Raw genomic sequence first — 21,289 nt, forward strand, 5'->3', positions numbered from 1 at the left:
AAAATGAATATAAGGAAAATATTAAATCTGAAATTCTAGAAATATAACAATAAAAAAAACGCTTTTATCATTCAGATGCACTTTAAACCTTTTTTAAAAATGTTTTTTTAAAAATATTTATATAATTTTAATCTCTATTTTAGCATTATTGAAAAAAATATGCATATATTCAGTTCAGAGGTTTAATAAATTTGCAATACCAAATATTCTTTTTTTGAACATTAAAGCTTAAATTAATTTTATTCGAATTTTTCTTTGTTAAACATGCACATCTTCATTTGTAAGGGCTAAGATATATAAAAAAAACACTTACCTATTTTTATTGAATTCATTCACCAGACGTTTCTCAGAACAACCATTCTGATTGGCTCTGCAAATCAAGAACAAAATCCAATTAGAAATTTAATCGCGAATCTACTATAGTCTCTCTAAACACACACACATCTATGGTAATACCAGACGATAATTCATAAATCAGGGTATTCCAATATCAGACAATATGGGTAAGAGGAGATTAGACCACTTGAATAAGTCATAGAACTTGACTGAATGTAATAGTACTCTATTCCTTACTGGAATGCTCCGTTGTGTCTGTAATTACTAATCTGTTGACAAAGCCTCGTGAACAGAGAATTCCCATTTCTATCACGTAGTTCCAAACGCCAGTATGTGCTGAACAAATTAGGGATAGGGTATTAGAGACCGCCGAGGCAGTTTCCGCCTGCAAATCTCGTTTATTTGGCAAGGAAATAATCGGAAGCAAATTAGTTGCTTCGGCAAATTTCTCAGTAGATCATGTACTACATTCGGATTTTTTTGTAAGGATCTGTATTTATCTAATGGAAATATTTAATTATTAAAAAATTGCTGATTTTGTAATATCAATGGGATTTTAATTTATTTTAGTTAATTATATTTAATTCATTTGTACAAGCATTTCGTTTTAGCGCCACATGAGGGGCAATTTGATTATTTCAAAATAGATTTGTGTATTTTCAAAATCGAAATTTATATTATAAATTTTAAACGTGGTCAGATACAAAGGATAATAACCAGAGATGACTTAGGAAGGAACGCAGGCCCAATTGGGAACACGTTTGGTCAACCAATCCAAATTCCAGCAATTAAGTCAAAAACTTACAAAATCATAATTTTTTTTAATTATGTTGAAGGATTTATTTCTTTTTTTCTTATAGAGAAAAATAATTAAAATATGTGCTCAAAACTAACCAATAAGTTATAAAAATATTTCACCATTTTTTTTAAGTATTATATACACATGAATCAACAAGTAACGCACAAAATCTGTATTCCACTTTTGTCATTGAAAGCTGTGATTATAATCACAGTTTAAGCAAATATTATGTTTATCGTCTACAGTCATACAAAAGAAGTAGTATACTGTGATTTTAGTTACAGTTCCAATAGTAATAGCTACTCTGAAAGAGTAGTTATTATTAGATTCATAGATATCTTTACAAAAGAAAAACATTTCATAAAAAATCACATCAATATATAAAAGGAAAGAAGGAAAAAAAATCCAAATCAATATATAAAAGGAAAGAAGGAAAAAAAATCCAAATCAATATATAAAAGGAAAGAAGGAAAAAAAAATCCAAAACAATATATAATAGGAAAGAAGGGAAAAAAAATCCAAATCAATATATAATAGGAAAGAAGGAAAAAAAAATCCAAATCAATATATAATAGGAAAGAAGGAAAAAAAAATCCAAATCAATATATAATAGGAAAGAAGGAAAAAAAAATCCAAATCAATATATAAAAGGAAAGAATGAAAAAAAAAATCCAAATAAATATATAAAAGGAAAGAATGAAAAAAAAAATCCAAATAAATATATAAAAGGAAAGAATGAAAAAAAAATCCAAATAAATATATAAAAGGAAAGAATGAAAAAAAAATCCAAATAAATATATAAAAGGAAAGAATGAAAAAAAAATCCAAATAAATATATAAAAGGAAAGAATGAAAAAAAAATCCAAATAAATATATAAAAGGAAAGAATGAAAAAAAAATCCAAATCAATATATAAAAGGAAAGAATGAAAAAAAAATCCAAATCAATATATAAAAGGAAAGAATGAAAAAAAAATCCAAATCAATATATAAAAGGAAAGAATGAAAAAAAAAATCCAAATCAATATATAAAAGGAAAGAAAAAAAAATCCAATCAATATATAAAAGGGAAAAAAATCTAATCAATATATAAGAGGAAAAAAAATCACATTAATGTCAATAAAAAGATGGAAAGAAAAGTGAAAGACCATAATTTGAATAGACCATTAAAAATATGGTTAAGAATGCCAAAAATCGATTAGTTTTATAAACTATATATATGAACTATATCATTAGGTCTTTTTGTTATAAGTAAGCAGTTTTTTTCTTTAATTTTTCGCTTAGAGAAAATAATTAAAGTTTTATGCAAATATAAACCGTTTATAATTATAGATTTAATAGACATAACTGATAAATTATTCAAACATTTTTAATGAATTTGTGCAGACAGTAGACAGCACTATGACGAAATAATTGTTAGGGAGCAATTGCTTCATTCTAATGCAAATTGGTCCTGACGACACCTGTTGTAGGTATCATCTGCTCCAATATCTTCCGTCACAACAAAAGATATTTCATGCCGCTAGATATAAAGTTCGTCCGTCCTGTTCGTTCCTGCATGATAAATGCTAATGATAACTTTTCTATTTAAATTTTGGTTTATCAAAAGAGAAAAAAACTATTTCATTAATATTAATTTTTAGTTTTGAAATAGGATACACGAGATTCCACATTTATCATGAAGGAATTTTTTAAAACAATCCATGAAAGTTATTTTTAAGAATGCTTAAAAAAATCTTTTTACATATTTCTTCATCAGATAGAAAAAAAAAATAAACATCCATTTTATTTAATAAATATCTCCATTTATATATAATTTATTTATAAATAAATTAAGTTAAATAAATATAGAACGTTTACTCAACTTTTTCATTCTTTTTGTTAGAAATTCTTAACCTTACTAAAAAAAAATTAAATCATTTATTTCACAACTGAAATAAATAACAAACAGAACCAATGCCAGAACAGTATTCCAGCATCGAATTTATTTATTTTTAATTTTATAGATGCAGAAGAGGTTCTGAAAGTTTTGCACACTAAGAAACAAAACATTAAAATTAAAAAAAATATTCTAATGAACACAAACGACTGCCATTCCATTGTTAACGGTTATCTACAACCGTAAAAGAAACAATATTTTCATTGGATATGTTTGAAACAGTCGACAATAAATCCGCTGACTTTGTATTTACAGTTTCGTATCTGCTTTTGTGTTTTTAGTATGGGCATAAAATCAATGCCCTAAGCATTCACTTTTGCATTTAAAACGAATAGTTTAAATAAAATAGAAATAAGGTTATGAAAGGATTATTTACTGAATGTTTCGTAGAAAATCCAATGTTGTTTTAAAATTTATAGGAAGCACGAAATCCATTTTCCATCCAACCGTTAAAAAGTCTTTTTTGGCTTTAAAATATGATGCAAAATGAAATTTAAACAATGTTTAGACGATTCATTGTAAACTTTTGAGCAGAAAATTTTATTTATCTCTCTAAATATTACAAAGAAGGAGAACAGTTTGAATTTAAATGTATCGAATTTTGTTTGCAATACAACGGTAATATGTAATTTGTCGTCTGCTGTCATTAATTTAGGAAATAAAAATAGTATCTTCAAAATGAATGCAGTATTTATTTATTTGGCAGAAAATGTAAGACATCGTTTGTGAAGGTATGGAATTTCAAATTATAAACAGAATTACAAACTTGACACGTAGAAGTATAGATGAGTTTTCTATAAAACCTTACAGGAGTATTCTATAAAATATAATACAAAAAGCTCGAATTATTCAGTCATCGACTCACTCCAGTACAATTTTCATCTAGTTTCGACATTTAATGCCATTTAATGCATTTTGAACATGCTCTTTGGGGAAATATTAACAAATCTAAGAGATCAATATATTTTTCTTTTTTGGTAGATAGACTTTGGATAAAATCTGGCAGAAATCCATTATTTTGATTTAATTCATTATTATCAAATTCATTCCTCTAGTTTCCATTTTAATTATATGACTCTTAATGTCTTTTTTTTATTATTAAATTTAGTGTTTTGTGTTTTTGAAACAAATTGCATGGAAACATTTCACTTATCTCGCTCATTGCATTTTTTGAATTATTGCATTCACATAAAAAAGGGTAAACTGCTCTTCCCTAGTCGAAATTTCATTTAAAAGTTGACACAGATTAACAATTTTGGTGAAAAGACTGTTTATCAAATCTCATCCATCTAGCTAGCTAATTCTTTAGATAACTTGATGAAAGATAAATAATTATTTTTCAAATTTAAAGAATGTTAGCGAAATTAAATTTAAAGCTAATCAATCTTTAAATTATTTTCAGTGAAATAGTTTAAAAAACAATTTTATTGATAGTATCTATATTTTTAATAATTTTTTATAATGTAAAAAATAATTAAAATATGCGAGTTTCGCAAGAAACTCAGGTGTAATTACTTTATGAATTAAAAAAAAACGTTTTATGGAATTTATCAAAATTTTTCAAAATAAATATTTTATCTAGTCTGAAAAATACATATAAAATTGCAATGTATTTTTTATCATTCGTTTTAAGCAATAAAAAATAACTTCAAAAAGCAGATAAGTTATTTTATGAATATTTCAGATATATATAAAAAACAATTTCTTTGCATAAAAAAATCAATTTTCACAAAAAATTACTTATACGTTTCATATTTGTTTTATTATTTCTCGTAGAAATGAAAATTCAATTTCAATTTTTATAGGTGTATATGTTTTTGATTAAATTTCTTTAAAATGACATATTTTTCTATTAAAAATGATTGTAACAGCACAAAATATTACAGACGAAAAGCAATAAAAAATTGCTTTAAACGTTGACTAATAATTTGATTGAAATTTACGCATGTTCAGTTTTCTATGTGCCACAATTACAGTTACATAAATTAAATCGAAAAAAAAATCCAAGACATAATGAGTAATAAAATAAATTCTTCTTTAAACGAGTAGCATTTTTTTTTCACTATGGACAATTTGATATTAGAAAAAAATCTCAAAGCTAGCATTTCACAAAAAGATAATTTAAACAATCACAATATGCATACTAAAATAAAGTAAAAATATTCCCTATCTGAAATGAAAATAAACTAAAGTAAAATGGCAAATGAAAAATAGACTTTTCTCGGTTCCCATAGCAACCGAGTCGATATTTTCAGTTCCGAGAGCTTCGTTATGACATCCGAATTATAAGATTTCACCTATATATAAAAAAAGGCCACCCTTAGCATTAAATGAAATGTTTTCTTTCTTTTTTTTAGATTTTTTTTTCATTATCAAATAAACAGTCATTACTGTAGTTGCAAATAGGAAAGCAAGAATTTTTCATCTTTAAAAAAATACGAACACAGATTTCGCTTTACTCCAAAATTGGAATGACATTTGAAAAAAAGCAAGCCTCGGAAGTATTTAATATTAAAACTTCTCCAAAGACATGTTTTTCATTAAGGAGAATCATTTTATTTCCATTCGTTGTTTTTCAATTACAGCATTTTGATGCAAAAAAAGGAATTACATATAAGAGCATGAACTAGATTAAAAATGATTTCCTTATCTAAAATTAATGCAGACAGCATTTCATAATTTATAACTTATTTTCGTCAGAGATATGTCTCAATAATATTCCGACATAAAAAATACCTGGTTTAATCAAACATTATGCAAAAACTAATGATTTGTAAAGCTATTTTAATATCAAAATAAATATTTATTAACAGTTACAGCTTAAGAGTATAATTGTAAGATATAATTAAAAGTGATGACATAATTAGAGAAACATGGAGTTAAAGAATAAATATCTAATAGAGGTAAAAATTGCAAACGATAATAAAGTAATTGATGAAGAGAAAACAATTTTATAACATCTGCTTATTTAAAGTTTCAAAGATTTAATTTTTTAAACGATTTTGATCTCAACATTTAAAAAGAAGCTTTTATGTCAAATTTAATAATAAGTTTGATATATTTATCAATATATTTAGTTCAAATCTAAACTTAGATGTTGCAAGTTATTTAGATAATGAACGAGACGAAAAAATAATAAGAATTTATTTGCAAACGAAAAAGACAAACACAGCTGCAAATTTTTTAATATAAAAATAAAGTTCTATTATCATCACTTTTGTTGTTAAAATAATTATTTTTAATCAAAATTATTTTGACGGTAACATTTCGAAAATTGTTCGGATCAAAATTTTCAATCCTTGTTCTCCAAATATTTTCCTATCAAATAAAAAACAACAATTCGTTTTGTGTATATGTGTGTGACAAAATGGAAGCTTTCATTGAAGACGTTCTGTTGTTTTTGGGTGGAGAAAGGAAACAGTCGAAAGAGATGAAAAAAGAGAGACAGAGAGAGGGAACAAGAAATTTTATTTTTCTTTAAAAAAAAAGCAAACCGCTTTCTCTTTCGAACACTTCTTTCAATTTTACAAAAGGAAATTTCAGGAATTTCATCACGTCTATCAACTCGAGTCAGAGAATTCGTTTTCACAACAATGTAAAGTAAATGAAACCGTTAACAAGAAATCGAAGGTGACCTGCGAATCGATATCAAAGAAAACAATACCGAAAATCTAAACGACTCATTTCGCCTTAGTGTTAACGCCGGAACAACTTCACAAGACCTTTCCCAAGTTCATTTAAGGGTTCGCTTTAATTACCGCGTTCGTTTACAAAGCAGTGTCGTGAACAATGATGCCAACTTCTTTTTGTTAAAAGACCTTAGGAAACATCTGCGCAGCGACGATCCTGCTGATAAATTAGTAGAAGATAGTTGTTTTTTAATTATCTAGCGGCACTGGAAGTAATCCGTGGCCAGCGTTCAGCGGAAGAGTGTTTAAAAATTTGTTCGTCCTTCTAATATATATCGCGACTCATTAATATTACTTTTAAATCTATATTTATTGTATTTGTGAAAGGAGCGTATCTTGCATTTGCTTGTTATTATGGAATTTCATTATCATGGTTGCTGCAATTTTTTGGCATTCAGCAGCACAATCAAAAAAAGATAGTATTCAAAAGTGGAACAAAAAGTTTCTTTATAGTCGACGCAGCATTTCCGGATTATTCTTATGTTTAAAAATCGTATTATCATGTTCATTATTTTCCAGAAGCAATTAATCATTGTTAAACGACAAATAATATCTCTATGGCAACGGCAGAAATGGTTTCTAGAAATATATCTTTGTTATGCATATTTGTCAGAATAAATAAAACTTAATAAAATTATAGCTTAAATGCATGATTTTTTAAAATAAAAAATTGGTTTTCTTCCCAAGTATAAAACATAGGAACAATAATAAATCAAATGTTTTTTTTCCTATCTTATTTAAGCAATCGATTAATCTTTCCTAATGGATTATAAAAATGGCTGCACCAATGCAATTTTTCATTGCATTCGGTTTGTTACATATGACATGTCAAGAGATTAATATTTCATTTAGAAAATATTATATGTTACAATTAAATATTATTTGTTCATATTATTTGTTACAATTGTACTTTCTCAAAAATTCCATTAGTATTTTGGTACCTCAATAAATGTGTTCGTAAATTATATATATAAAGTTATATACATATGATATTTAGATTAATAAATTTCTAAATGAAAATCAAAAATATTTTGAAGAAAAATATTTCCACTTAAGAAAGAAGTAGAAATTATAAAATTCTACATTTGAAACTTTTAATCATTTTATTTTTCCCCTAGAATACTTATTAGAGAAACACTAATATTATACAAATCAATCCATTAAATCATATTTTGGCTTAAACATTTTTACAACAAAGAGTTGGTTGCTAAAGAACAACAAAGACTTAATAATAGAATTAATTTTTATTGTCCACTTTCGTATAAGAAATTATTTAATCTAGAAACATATTTGTGGTGAACATTTAAATACATTTTCACTTAATGAATATTTAATAAAATATAAAAATTGACAATGCTTAGGGCAGTGAAAAAAATCTAAATTACTTAAAAGGAGAACAGATAATCAAAGACAAATAATTTCAAAACAAAATTCTTCTTAACAAAAATTTAACTTCTATTAACAACAACGAACAACTTTTTTTTTGTTCATTTAAAGCGATCGAATTGGCCGGCATAGTTTATCAAAACATTGACTACGCTTAAGAATACTATAAAAATGTTGCGTAATTCCAGAAATAGAAACAAGAGAAATTCATTTAGAAAATATAATACAAATACAATTTAATATCAGGGTTTTGTACTGTCACATGGAAGCTTCTATAAGAAATTGTTTTAGAGAGATATGGAACACGAAACAGACCATCTGTTAAGGAAAATGTCGTTAATGCTTTAAAAATAAGTTTTGATAGTGATGAAATCTCATGTCATCATACAATAATAGACATTAGTATTGCTACATTCTTTCATTAATTTTCTTCTATCAATTTTTTTTTAACATGCGAGTCAATGTCCTTATCTCTGTCCCATTTCTCATCACACAGTACACGGTCCGTTTGCTTTATTACGAAGAATGTTAGAATCCTAACACATTATTTTCATCTAACAAGTGTTAAATTCAAGTCCATATCTAAAAATTTGAAAACGTCAATAACATTGTCAGTTAAATATATAATATGCGAAAAGATATATTAAACAATAAATATTATATTAAAAAAAATAAGCAATTCTAAAACGATGTTTAGGTGTGCGAGTTGTTCGTTACCTGTGGATTAAATTGTCATAAATTCTTATCTGAACGAATGATGAATCTTGGATGAATTTAAATAATTTGTTCCAGGCATTCCAAAACATTATGCAAATTTATAATTTTTCAAAGCTTTTATCTATATTTTATAGCAATAATGCATTCTATTTATTAATAACATGCATTCTGGCCTTTTTACTTATCACATTTTTTCCTACTAGATGGCGTGAAAAAGATTTTCCAGAATCAACTGACTTATTATAATCTAAGACAAATGTGTTAATTATTAGATCATATATTTTCCTTCTTTCCCGAAAGTGCATGTTATTATTCGAGATGTTCCTGAATTAATTAAAAAGTAAAAAAAAAATTATAAAAATTACAAGCTAAAAAAATTTGAAAGTTCAAAATTTATTTACTAATCTAAGCAAAATTTCCATATATTCGAGTTCTAATAAACAAAAATAATTTATTCTCATAGGTTCATCAGCAAAAAACAAAGAACTTCCAAATTCTAAAAGTTTTCAGAGCCTTCTGAAACGAGCAGAAGTTCAAAGTAATAACTTAATTTAAAATTCACGAAGTTAAACAATTAATCATCGCAATTTGAATTCATAATAATGCCAGCATCGTGAATTTTTACTGAATTCGTGATTTTATTTGGCATTACTCCAGTTCGTGACGAATTACCCGTGTTGTTAAACTTCACGATTTTCTAATTATTAATAAATAAAGAACCATCAAATGGCGATCGATGAGAGATAAAATGCTAAATAGCGATCATTAACACAGATAGAACAGATGCATTATTCACCGTGTTTATCGGCATATTTTTATTTCTGACAGATTTAAAGAAGAAAAATATTTATATTTCTCTGAATTTCCGCTATAATTACCATCCCTAATGTTGCTTCTTTGTCGTCATCTGGAAATATTCCATCTTTGAATGCTCATTAATTAATAAAAAAACTATAAAAATAAATAATATTAATAGCAGAAATTCTGAATTGCAATTCAGAAAAGATATCTTTCTTAAACATGATTTTCATTGGTGAAACATTGCTTATTTATTATTTAAATATATCGTCTGCACCATGTGGTCTGCAATTTGCAATGCAGATGAAGTTGTTAAAAATGAGTTTATTTATACAATATTAATTTCTGATTTTTTTTTTAGTGTTTGTTATTTGGCAATAAAATATTTTATTCTTTTGCTTTCAGTGGCGGATTTGGGCATTTTGGGGTCCTAATCAGTATATTATAAAGTATCTTTTTTAAAAAAACTGGAAATTTTTAATAATTGTTTCATTATCTAAAATTTAAAAAAAAATATTTAATTTACATTTAATTTTATATTACAGCATATTTTTTACATCTTAATGATTTGTTTTAAGCTTAATTTTTAAATTTAGACGTAAAAATATGCTGCAAAAATGTTTTTATCCTTTCATATATTACAACTCATGTTTAGACGGCATTCATGTTTGTATCTTACATTATTTACACAGACGCATGTTGTTTATAAATACTTTAATAAAGAAATGAATGTAATTAAACGTACAGGAACTGATCAATTACATTTTACAAAGGTTTAATAGTATCTTAATATTTACAACACATAGAATTTATGATTTTTACAAATTTATTTGCCATCAAGGTTAATATTTTTAATTAACCTCCCTATAATTGATTAAATTTTATTTTCATGGACATCAGAAATGAGGAATATTTAAATACAAAAACTTCTTTAAAATTCTAAAGTAAGTAGAAAATAAAAAATAAAAATTTCAACAGCTGCAAAGGAATATTTCATACTGAACTTTTATATTAAAAATGAATAAAATTATATAAAATCCAAAGTTAGTAATAGAAAACTGCAAAAATTTGCAAAGCAATTATATATTTTTTTCATGCATCGAAAAAAAAAAAATCAAAGGACTCTTTCATTTTTCATACATAACCCAAATCTTAGACATAAATATGACTATGCATTTCATGTTTTATGACAGTATTACAATCCTAATTTATTATTTAAAATGCAGAAAATTTTATATATTGATAACTCTAATAGAAATTAGTTTCTGCTTCCATTAATTTTATATTCATTTGTTTAACAGGTAAAGAAGGGAATGTCTGTTAAGTACTAAAATCTATAAACTTTAAAAGTAATAAAATTGCATTTAAAAAGTCTTGAATTCGAAAAAGCTTTAAAACTTTTAATCGAAAAAGCTATAAAATTTGGGCTTAGTCTTAAAAGTCTATAAACTTCGAATCAATTAAAAGTAACCGCTTTTAAAACGTTTTAAAATCCCAAGACTTAGCAAAACACAATTATTGAAGATCTACATCAATAAATCTTTTAAATTAAAAGCGTTGTAATCAACTATAATCCTATTTCAACACTTAAATCATTATCTAAGACACTGGGTCCATTAAATTAATTAACCGAACATGATATTTTCTTTTTTTTCTCCACAAAAGGATTATTTCCCCGAAAGACATTCTACCAATCGAACTGTCAACACAGTAGCTTCTTAAGATTTAATAAGAAGAAATCCACGGGATGATTTAATTGAATGTTTACAAGTCTCTACCGGTTACAGTTACAAAAGTGGCAATTAATCCATTCCATTCTCTAGAATTTCCTTTCAGATAGAACGAAAAAAAAAACTATTAAACTACCTGAAAACTTCTTCGCAATTAAACGAGGTGAGAAAATTTTAAGGGGGAAAATTTGATTAATGTCTTTTCCAACTTTAAGCAAACTTTTTTTCTTTTAATTTTATTATTTTGTCTGATCGTTATCAATCTGGAATAGCTAAATGAAAAGACTTATCCCACCCTTGCTTGAAAAACTTTAGCCTTGCTCCTCTTAAGTTAAGTAATGAGTCTTCCAGTATTAATTATCAGTCTCGAGTCTTAGGAAAAAAGAACTTTTTGCCTTGGAAAAAAAGTTTTAGAGCACTTATTTTTTTCTTTTTCATCTTTTAGGTGGAGTTCTTCGTTGGAAAGTTCATGGTTAGAAGGTATGTGCCTTTGGGTATGGTTCCCACAAGAGACAACAATAGCAAAGGAATGAATGGCTGTGATGATGACAACTAAAGTTTCAAAGACAACGTTGTTGCTTTAAGAGCTGAAAAAGTTAGGGTTTTCTCAGAGCCGAAGTTAATAAGATTCCCGGGTCATAGAGGGACATGGTAGGATTTTTTTTTATGACGCTTAGTTACGGTTACAGTTTAGGGAAGGTCAACCGTTTCTTTTTTTCTTAGCTCCAAGCAACGGACGTAATATCTTTCACGTAAGGCATTTAATAACAGTTTTGCAACATCAATTGTGGGAAATGGTATGGGTGGAATGTTATATTAAAAAAAAAGGATGAAAGTAAATACATTTAAACATATTTTTAGTAACTTCCTGTACGCTTGTATTATTTGCTGTATTGCATGCACTACAATATTTCATACTTTGATATGTTTAATGATATGTATTCTCTATGTGAATTAAATATTTTAAATTGATAGTTAAGAAAAATTAATAATTTGTCAGATTTCTAAAATAAGTCTTTTTAAATATTGTAGATTGAAATAAAATAGACATATACTTTTATTCATAAGTCACCTGCAGATTAAGTTTACAAAGAGCATCAAAATGTTCAAAGTAATTACCTTAAATATGAAGTTCTAAAATAAATATAAATTTAATATAATCATAATGGCAGTATTTGCATATGTAGTAATTTGTAATAGATTAATTCCATTAAATTCATTTTTTTTCAGTCTTTTGAAATAAAGTGAAATTTTAAATACATATATTCAATATTATTATCTTAACAGTCAGGAAAGCGAATAACTCAAGGAAAAATGTCATCGCCAAAAGTGACTGATGAATATTAAATAGTAAAATACTATTAAATACAGTTAGAAAATATTTATTTATAAGGTTTTGAAAAATAGTGAAATGGCAATTTTTATTATCAGATTCTTGTCCAGTCCCTTCGAGTTAAATATATGAGGCTATCTTTGATTTTGAAGCTTTTTGGCTGTAAGGCAATGTGATCTTGAAGAAGTATTTTAAAATGAATAAAATTTATGATTATGTAGTGAAACTATACTCTCAGAGCAATTTTTAAATTTATTTTTGAGTTAAATTACAATAAAATCTACTAATTTTCACTTTGACGCATAGTTTACAATCCATTGAGATTTTGCAGATGGAAAAGATGTGTGGTATCATAAAAAAAAAAAAAAAAAAAAAAAAAAAAAAACATAAGTCAGTGTGCATGTTAAAAGATATGGACATCTAACATTCTGACATCAGAATCTATGAGACTGACTCTTGCGATGTGACTGTGACGTCAGGTGATTAGAGTCTAGTATATTTTCTACTTTTTAATCAGCAGTTTCAAAACGCTCGCGCAGTTAAAAACAGCAAAACGTGCACAAAACATAATATAATATGTATTGTCTTTGTTAATGATGGAAAAGGAACGATAATCACTAAGTAAACAATCAAAGAAATAAAGAATCTTACATAAAAATTTGGTCAAGAAAAGGCTAATAACAAATTTAAAAAATACCTGGATCTCTTTTTTTTTATTTCCTCAAGAACAGTTCTTAGATTTGTTCCATTCTTTAAACGGCTAATATTTTGTTGATAAAAATTATTAGGAATAAATACATCTTGTTTTGTTTAGAATAAAAAAAGCAATTTGTTAGAATTATTGTTCAGACGATAAAATTTAAAAGACAAAATACCAAATAATATCCATTTTATAAAAATGGCGCTGCAATTATTTTATTCAAATATAAGGCCAAACAGCAATATGGAAAAAATGATTATGTGGCTTTTTAAATCATTTCATTTAAGAGGTTTGCAATTTTATAAGGAAAAAAATAAAAATACTTGTTTTATTAGTCATATAACCATAATGCGTGTATAACGTTTAGCAAAAGAAAAAATAATTGATTGATGCACTTAAAAAAATTCAGTAACAACCAATTTCTTACAGTTCATGATTCCATTTAATACGACAAAGAAATACGCATCGAGGAAGCAATTTTCTAAGAAACAAAATTAAAACTCTTCTAAAAATATGAAAAAAATATAAGAAATAAATTCCTCCATTGAAAATCAAGAAGATTAAAAAAAATTCTTAGCCATTCAACTGGAACAATGTCCTCTATCTATTAATTCCTTTAAGAAACATGAAGCAAAATCAACGAATTGAAAGAAATTGCCACCGATTGACAGTAATTTGCTAAATGAAAAACCAAACGATATTTTTCTTCATGCTCGAATAAATTTTAAAACTTTTATAAAAATTTCGAAATGAATGAAAATGAATATATTAAGCTGACGATTTTTTTAAAAAGAAAAACGATGGATATTATGAAGAAAAAGAAAAATAGGTTTGTTTGAAAGGTTTTTAATAATAAGAAAAGTAATGAGTAATTCATTCTGAAAAACGTTGAATAAAGAGAATGAACGTACCAAATATAAAATTCGTTATTCATAGTTGAGAAAAAAAAACTTTTCCCCCATTTCTTTAATTAAAGTATTTATATCGAAATTAAAATATTAAACAAAAATTAATAAAATAAATGATTCTAAATCTTTTTTATGGTGCATATAAAAAACATATCTGTTGAAGACAGATAATTCTATTTAATTTATATAAAAATAAAATAAAATATTTAATCGAAATGGATTTTAATTAAATATTTTTTAGATTTTATTATTATTATATATAATAAAGAATTTATTTAAGTATTTATTATAATTTAATATCTTTTAAAATCATACTTTTATTAACATAATGAAAATATATTTTAATTATTTTACATTCATTGCCTTTAATTTAAATGTTTCTATTATAAATATAGTGGAATTATGAAATCAAAATTTTCTCCGATCAAATTTGCATCGCTGATTAGAAGTCAGTATTAAATTAAATTAATTGATTAACTAAGTTCAGAAAAAAAGGTATTGTCATCAACAACACAAAAGTAGATATTATTTCACAATTCTAACATATTAAAAGGCATGTGAATAATTAATTATGATTTTTATAGACACGAAACAAACCAAATAAAACGTGTGTGAAAAGATGAATGTTTTAAAATTACTACCTTCAGCCTCGATTTTCATTAGAAAATCTAATAGAAGAACAAAATTGAAATTCTTATGCATTTGTTAGTAGTGGTACAACAATTTTTAGCATTGCACCTAATAAACTTCTTTAGCTACCACCACGTATGTTGTTAAAAGTTGTACAAATGTTATGCAATTTTTTAAACCAGTAAACACAAATAAAGGACATTCTGAACTTTTAAAAATTTAAGAGACCCTGCAATTAAATCATTTGTAAATGCTTAATTGAAGATTTAATCGTAATAGAAGATAAAAAATCAAAAGTTGCAGAGTAAATAATATCGTCAGAAATAATAAAATATCAAAATTGCAATCTCATTTGCAAATAATTGATTTTAAATGAATTAATAGATAACATAATGGGATATGACGTTTTCAACAATATATAAAATATCAGCACAAAAAAAGCACAGATATTTTACTATTATGCCCATTTAAAAATTTATCCATCAGTTAATTTTAAAAATATTTTTTTCTCCTTTTAGCATTTTTAAGTCATATAATACAACTTTAATTCACCTCATCTTATTAAATATTAGACCTTTCTTTTCTTTTCAGTACAGATTGAAGCAGAACATAGTAGTTTTAATGTGATAATGTTTATTGGTTGGATGCTATTTGAATATTTCGTAATGTGTAATATCAAATACGTTCAAGATTTTACAGATTATACCGTTGGACCTAGAATTACCAAATTTAACACGTGGTTATTTCTTTGGTAAAGGAATAACCACGGAAGGAATTTTTACAAAATTTTAATTGAACATGATTGAAAATTAATCAAAATATCACAATTTTTCCTCACTAACTTCGGAGAATATTATCAGGGACCGTTGTGACCTGGTGGTAAGGTCTCGGCGCGTGAGCCGTAGGGTTTCAGGTTCGAGATCCGATTCCACGGATGTCATCCTCGTCATCTGACCGCGGTTCAAAATTACGAGGTCCGTCCCAAAATAGCCCTAGTATTGCTTTACAATGGGATGCTAACTAAACTAAACTCGGTGGATATCACTCAAAAACCCATTTTTACACAAATTTAAGATTTATAAAGACATCTTTTCAATGATATCACATTGTAAAATGAGTGCATTTTTTTTAAATTTTAATAAATTTCTTTAAATATTTTAAAGTATATTTTACAGGAATACCTTTCATTGCTTTAGTAAATGCGTAAATCCATGTCAAAGCATTTTGCAACGATATTAAATGCATTTTTCTTTTCTGTGCACATTATTACTATAATTAAGGTTAAGAGATGAATCAAATCAAAAGCAATATCATGCTACCTTGATTTAGAAAAGAGTTCCAGCTTTTATTTATTATTTATTGGTCCGAGATGCGATAGAAACCTGCTTCGTTCTGCCAGTCTCATGAATTTTAAATTTGTTATCACAATTTATACAATCCCCCAGACGGCGCTCAAGTCCTTGCGACAGGGAAAGATCTGTTGATGTTTTCATCTTTTTCCTCGTAACGTAATAAAAGAGTTATAAATCTAATAAAGTAGAAAAAATAACTTTAAACGGTTATTATTTTCTTTCATATTAAAGGAAATTTTTCAAAAAAATCAATAATAAATTTTCTTTTCTCTACTTTCTCCTATTCAAAATATAGAAAAAAAATTGTAATCGTCAAAAAATTAGATTTTTTTTTTTTACACAATCTTCGCGTTTTAGACCTTCTTCAGTATAAAAAACACATTTTTTTGTCGTTATGTCAACCTGTCTGTCAGTCTGTAAACACAATAACTCAAAACCGCTGTGAGCTAGACAGCTGAAATCTGGTATATGGACATTAGATCAAATTTTGAACGAAATTCATTCAAAGGATTCTTTTCTGTTCGGGAACAATTGAATTAGATAACTGCAAAATGCAAACAGCTAGATAGATAAAGTTTGGTACACAGAGTTAGCATCTAAAATATAGATGCTTTTCAAATTTTGAACTGAATCTGCCATTCGGTTGAACATCTAAAATCGAAAAATTATTTTCGGCAAAAAATCCCTATTAAAATATAAAAAAGCCCTTTCTAAATAAATATCTATCTATATTAATAATATCTATATCTATCTAACAAGAAATAACTGGATGCCGAATTGTGAAGCGCTTTAACGTTTTTTGCATAATCTATGTGGAAATATACAGTTAGAATGCAAGAATGCTAACATCATTTTAATATTCTATCCTACAAAAATATGACTCCTAAAGACGCCAGAACATTATCTTCAAAAGAAATAATTCTTAGTGCAAACAATATTAACGAGAATGCAGTCCCTTAATAATTAAAATAATCTAATCTAACGCATGAACCGTATCATAAATTATATTAAGAATATGAATAAATATGAGGCTTAATATAACAGTATAATCAGATTAATAAAAGTACACACATAAAGCTGATTTCAGAATAAAATTTTTCGAAGGAAAAGGTCGGCAAATAAATCCTTTGCCACTTCCGAGATTTAGATAATGAATAATTCATGAAATTTAATCTTTTATATGAGTTCTTTCAGTTGGATTAAACATGTTTTAAGGCATTTTTTATAAGCAAAGAAACTGATCTTATTAAGTATATTATTCTACAAGGTGAAGCTGATTTGTTTGAAATATTTCGTTCTAAAAAACCCCAGGGTGAAGATTTAATTTATTCCTTTCAGAAATTGTAATAATACTTTCATGAGATTTTAGCATTCTAATAAAACTTTATGATTTAGTTTTATATTAAAAGAAAAATTATAATGTAGAAATGTTTGTAATCTTTTTCTTTTAAACGCAGACGATATCATACAAATAAAATCAAAATAGATTTATTTCAATTAATGTTTTAATATCAAGAATAGAATACTTTACATATCTATTGTGTATAAATGAAATAAACAAGTTTGTACAAGGAAAAGTAATTTTTTTCTCTGGGAAATCTAATTTAAAAATATTACATCTAGGACATTTTGATATCAAATATAAAACATTTTTTAATGAAATGCAATACATTTTTAAAACTTTTAAGTGATCTTAAAATATTATCGCACAAACATGTATATGTGCATTATTTATTTTTCATAATACCTATTTATTTATCGTATAAGTTTCCTAAAACTGAAAGATTTAATATACTTTTTAGCAGCATATTTATTTCTTGCAGCATGCATTTTTAATGTTTCATCAAATATTTGTTATTCTTCTACTGTTGCAAAATAACGAAAGATTCTGTTTATAATCATAACAATTTATATAAAAACTAAAAAAAAAAAAAACCGAGTATCGCTAAAAACATGACACGATATAGGAAACAGATTACCTTGAAAATACCTTTTTAATTGAACTATAATATCATGGGACTAGACTCCATTAAAAAGGTTCATTCATGCAATAAGAAGAGTAAGTTTAAGAATATTGAAAAATACGCCTTTATTGTCTATTTCAATTGATATTTTGGAACATTTTTTCAGATCATCGTCAAAACTATGCATAAGATATTTTATGAATATAAAATACAGCCAATATTCCCGGCGAACCGGCTGGTCGCCAAAGGCGGCTACTTACTAATTAGTTACTATGTAACAAAATTAAACTTTAATTAGAATTAAGACAAAATCAAAGTCTTTCTGACTTATCTGTAAGACCATAAAATGTCTACATATTTGAAAATAATGGAGACATTTTAACAGTAATAAATTGTTTACAAGTCCACATTAAAATAAACTTCGGGACTGGTTTCCCAAAACTTTCTCGCATACTCTGTAATAAAGATGTTATACCAGATAACGCCTGGCGTACAATAGTTATGAAATACTAAATTTTTGGCGCGAATTTATCATTTTTACTGAATTTATCGTGTCATCCTTGGCGAGTTATTTGGCTATTCATTTCTCACATGCGGTCAAAAATTTCCATAAATTGAATTTGTACTTTAGATGCGTTTTTCTAAATCGATTTAAATAAAAATTTGAAACAGCAATAGACTTATAGTCTCAAAATCCCATACAAAATTTTATATATTTACGTCAAAGCGATTTTAAACTATCACGAATACATTTTTTTAAAAATACAGACAGACAGATAATCAAATTGGATTTCACCCAAAATTTGACATGTGTATGCACTATGGATGTCAAATATGTGTATAGAATTTTATTTGGTTAGCTCTTTTCACTTTGTTCGACTATTCGAAAAGTCGGACTGACGGATTTCCTCAATTTTTTTCAAAATGCGATAGAAATCTACAAGTTTGGTTTTAAGAATGTATACCAAATTTCATCTGTCTAGCTCAAAGACAGATAAAACTGCTAAGTTATAAAAAAGGACCGAATCACTGATATTCTATCAATTTTCCTTTCACTTTCGAAATTCGAATTCGTCCCGTCTTCTTCACAAATCAGCTTTAATTCCAAGAACTGATTTATATGATTAAAAATTAAATATTGAAAGAACAGAATTATCTCCACTAAATATAAAGCCTTAGAAATACTTTTTAATTAAAGTGCAAAGCATTTAACATAAATAAAACTTAAGTACCGGAATTTTAGAACGAATAAAACAGAAAAAAATAGTAAACATTTAACTCAGTGAATTTAAATAATTAATGGGCAGGGTTTCTACCAATCTACTTCATTATGTGCCGTCCCGCTTTTAGTAAAACCCACGTTAAACATTCAACACATTATTTATGTCCCGAGCTTCCTACTTGGAAATGAAGTTTTAAAAGGTTTTCCGAGTTTCTAATTTAGAAGCATATAAGCTCCACAGTATTTAATGAATTTTCGGTTCCTTCACTGCTATGGTTCCGTCGTGCAAAGTATTTCTTGAATTTTACCATAAGAAATAATAAACTTGTAGAAATATTTGTGCTTGAGGTGTGGCAGAGGATGACAGGAGATTTAGTTAATTTATTCTAGTTGCATTTAGCACCCTACTTTGAAGATACCTTGGACTTTTAACAGTTTAGAATGGCAACTGTGAACCTAACCAGAAGGCGAATCTGAAGCACTAACAACCAAGCTTCTACACCACACTAGCAAAAGAAAGTTATACCCTGACGCGCTATTCAAAATCAGTATATTCGACTGCCTTCAGTAAAAATAAGTCTCTAAACCTATTAGGCCTATCTAAAATTGCTACCAAACACAGAGACTCATGATTCCATTTAATTATTTACCATCCTAATAGTTTCGAGGTAGATTCCTATATGAAGACTACCTATTGCGATGGTTCTCATGACAAGTCTTCATGACAAAATTTCTTCAGTTCTTTACCTATCATGGTCCCAGGAATACAAACCCAAACACTTTGCCCAAGTTATCTGTTATTCCTCTAAGTAAACTAACCCAAATTTTAGCGAAGTTAACAGTGAAATTTAATGTCGAGGACGCATAAAGTTGAAAGCAGTTTCCTTGAAATAACTTTTATTGATTATAAAGTCAATACGCTCATTACTATAGCAATCAAAATAATACGATAAACGTTAAAATCAAAGTTCAAATTAACATTACCAGACCTTGCTCAACAAATTCGGATCCTTCATCCTTTCGGTCTAACATTTAAACGAACTGAAAGAAACTATCTTAAAATGGTGAAGCAACAAACCAGTTGCACACAGCTAACTTCTCTACCGCCCTCACCGAAGAGCTTAAACCACTTCTCATATTCCGTCTAAAAATTACTTACACGAGGCGAGTTTAAATAGTTGCCAAATTTGCATTGCAGTTGCTGCCAACCACAAACCTCGAAACTTGCAAAAAGGTCGGGTTCGAATCGGTTTGTTTACATGAGATCATGGCGCGGAATTGGAAAAACACAAGGACACCATAAAAATTCGGATCCGAAATAAATTTCTGGATAGATCTTTTCCAAATATCCAACATTATCTTGTGGACAGAATAACTGGAGTCATTTTGTTTGACTGGAATATGTTGTTAGAAATGTAAAAATCTCGGACGAGTTCGTAAATGGCCCATTTAGCTCAAAGGGGGTGGACATGGGGAGGAATTGAATTCCTATAGCTTCTTTACTATTGAAGATAGGAAAATAAATCCAATTAGCCAAATTAGCGCCTCGTTAAGATGAACAACTTTTGTATTTAAAGTTTTTCGGTAACTGCAATATCTTAAAAGTTAGGGTCTGAAAAGTGATTTTCAAGCACTAATTTTGACTCGTTCTAAGATCATCAATTTATGCTGCCAGATAGTAACTTAGATGTAAAGGAATCAACCTATGCCTTCCAGCTTGCCGAGAAGATTTTTTAAAATAATCATATTATTTTATATTTATGATTTGCATTATGCATCTTTGTTTA

At 26.9% G+C, this 21,289-nt stretch overlaps 1 protein-coding gene across 2 annotated transcripts in view; it reads right to left on the minus strand.

Moving 5' to 3' along the window:
* The window catches only part of LOC129980931 (uncharacterized), a 259,342-nt gene that overhangs the window by 148,584 nt on the left and 89,469 nt on the right, over positions 1-21,289 (minus strand). For both annotated transcript variants that reach the window (XM_056091431.1, XM_056091432.1), the window contains exon 3: positions 314-370. In XM_056091431.1, coding sequence (XP_055947406.1) covers positions 314-332 — 19 coding nt within the window. In that variant the 5' untranslated portion in view covers positions 333-370. The remainder of the gene's footprint in view (positions 1-313; positions 371-21,289) is intronic.

This window comes from Argiope bruennichi, chromosome 8, assembly GCF_947563725.1.
Source record: "Argiope bruennichi chromosome 8, qqArgBrue1.1, whole genome shotgun sequence".
Lineage (NCBI taxonomy): Eukaryota > Metazoa > Arthropoda > Arachnida > Araneae > Araneidae > Argiope > Argiope bruennichi.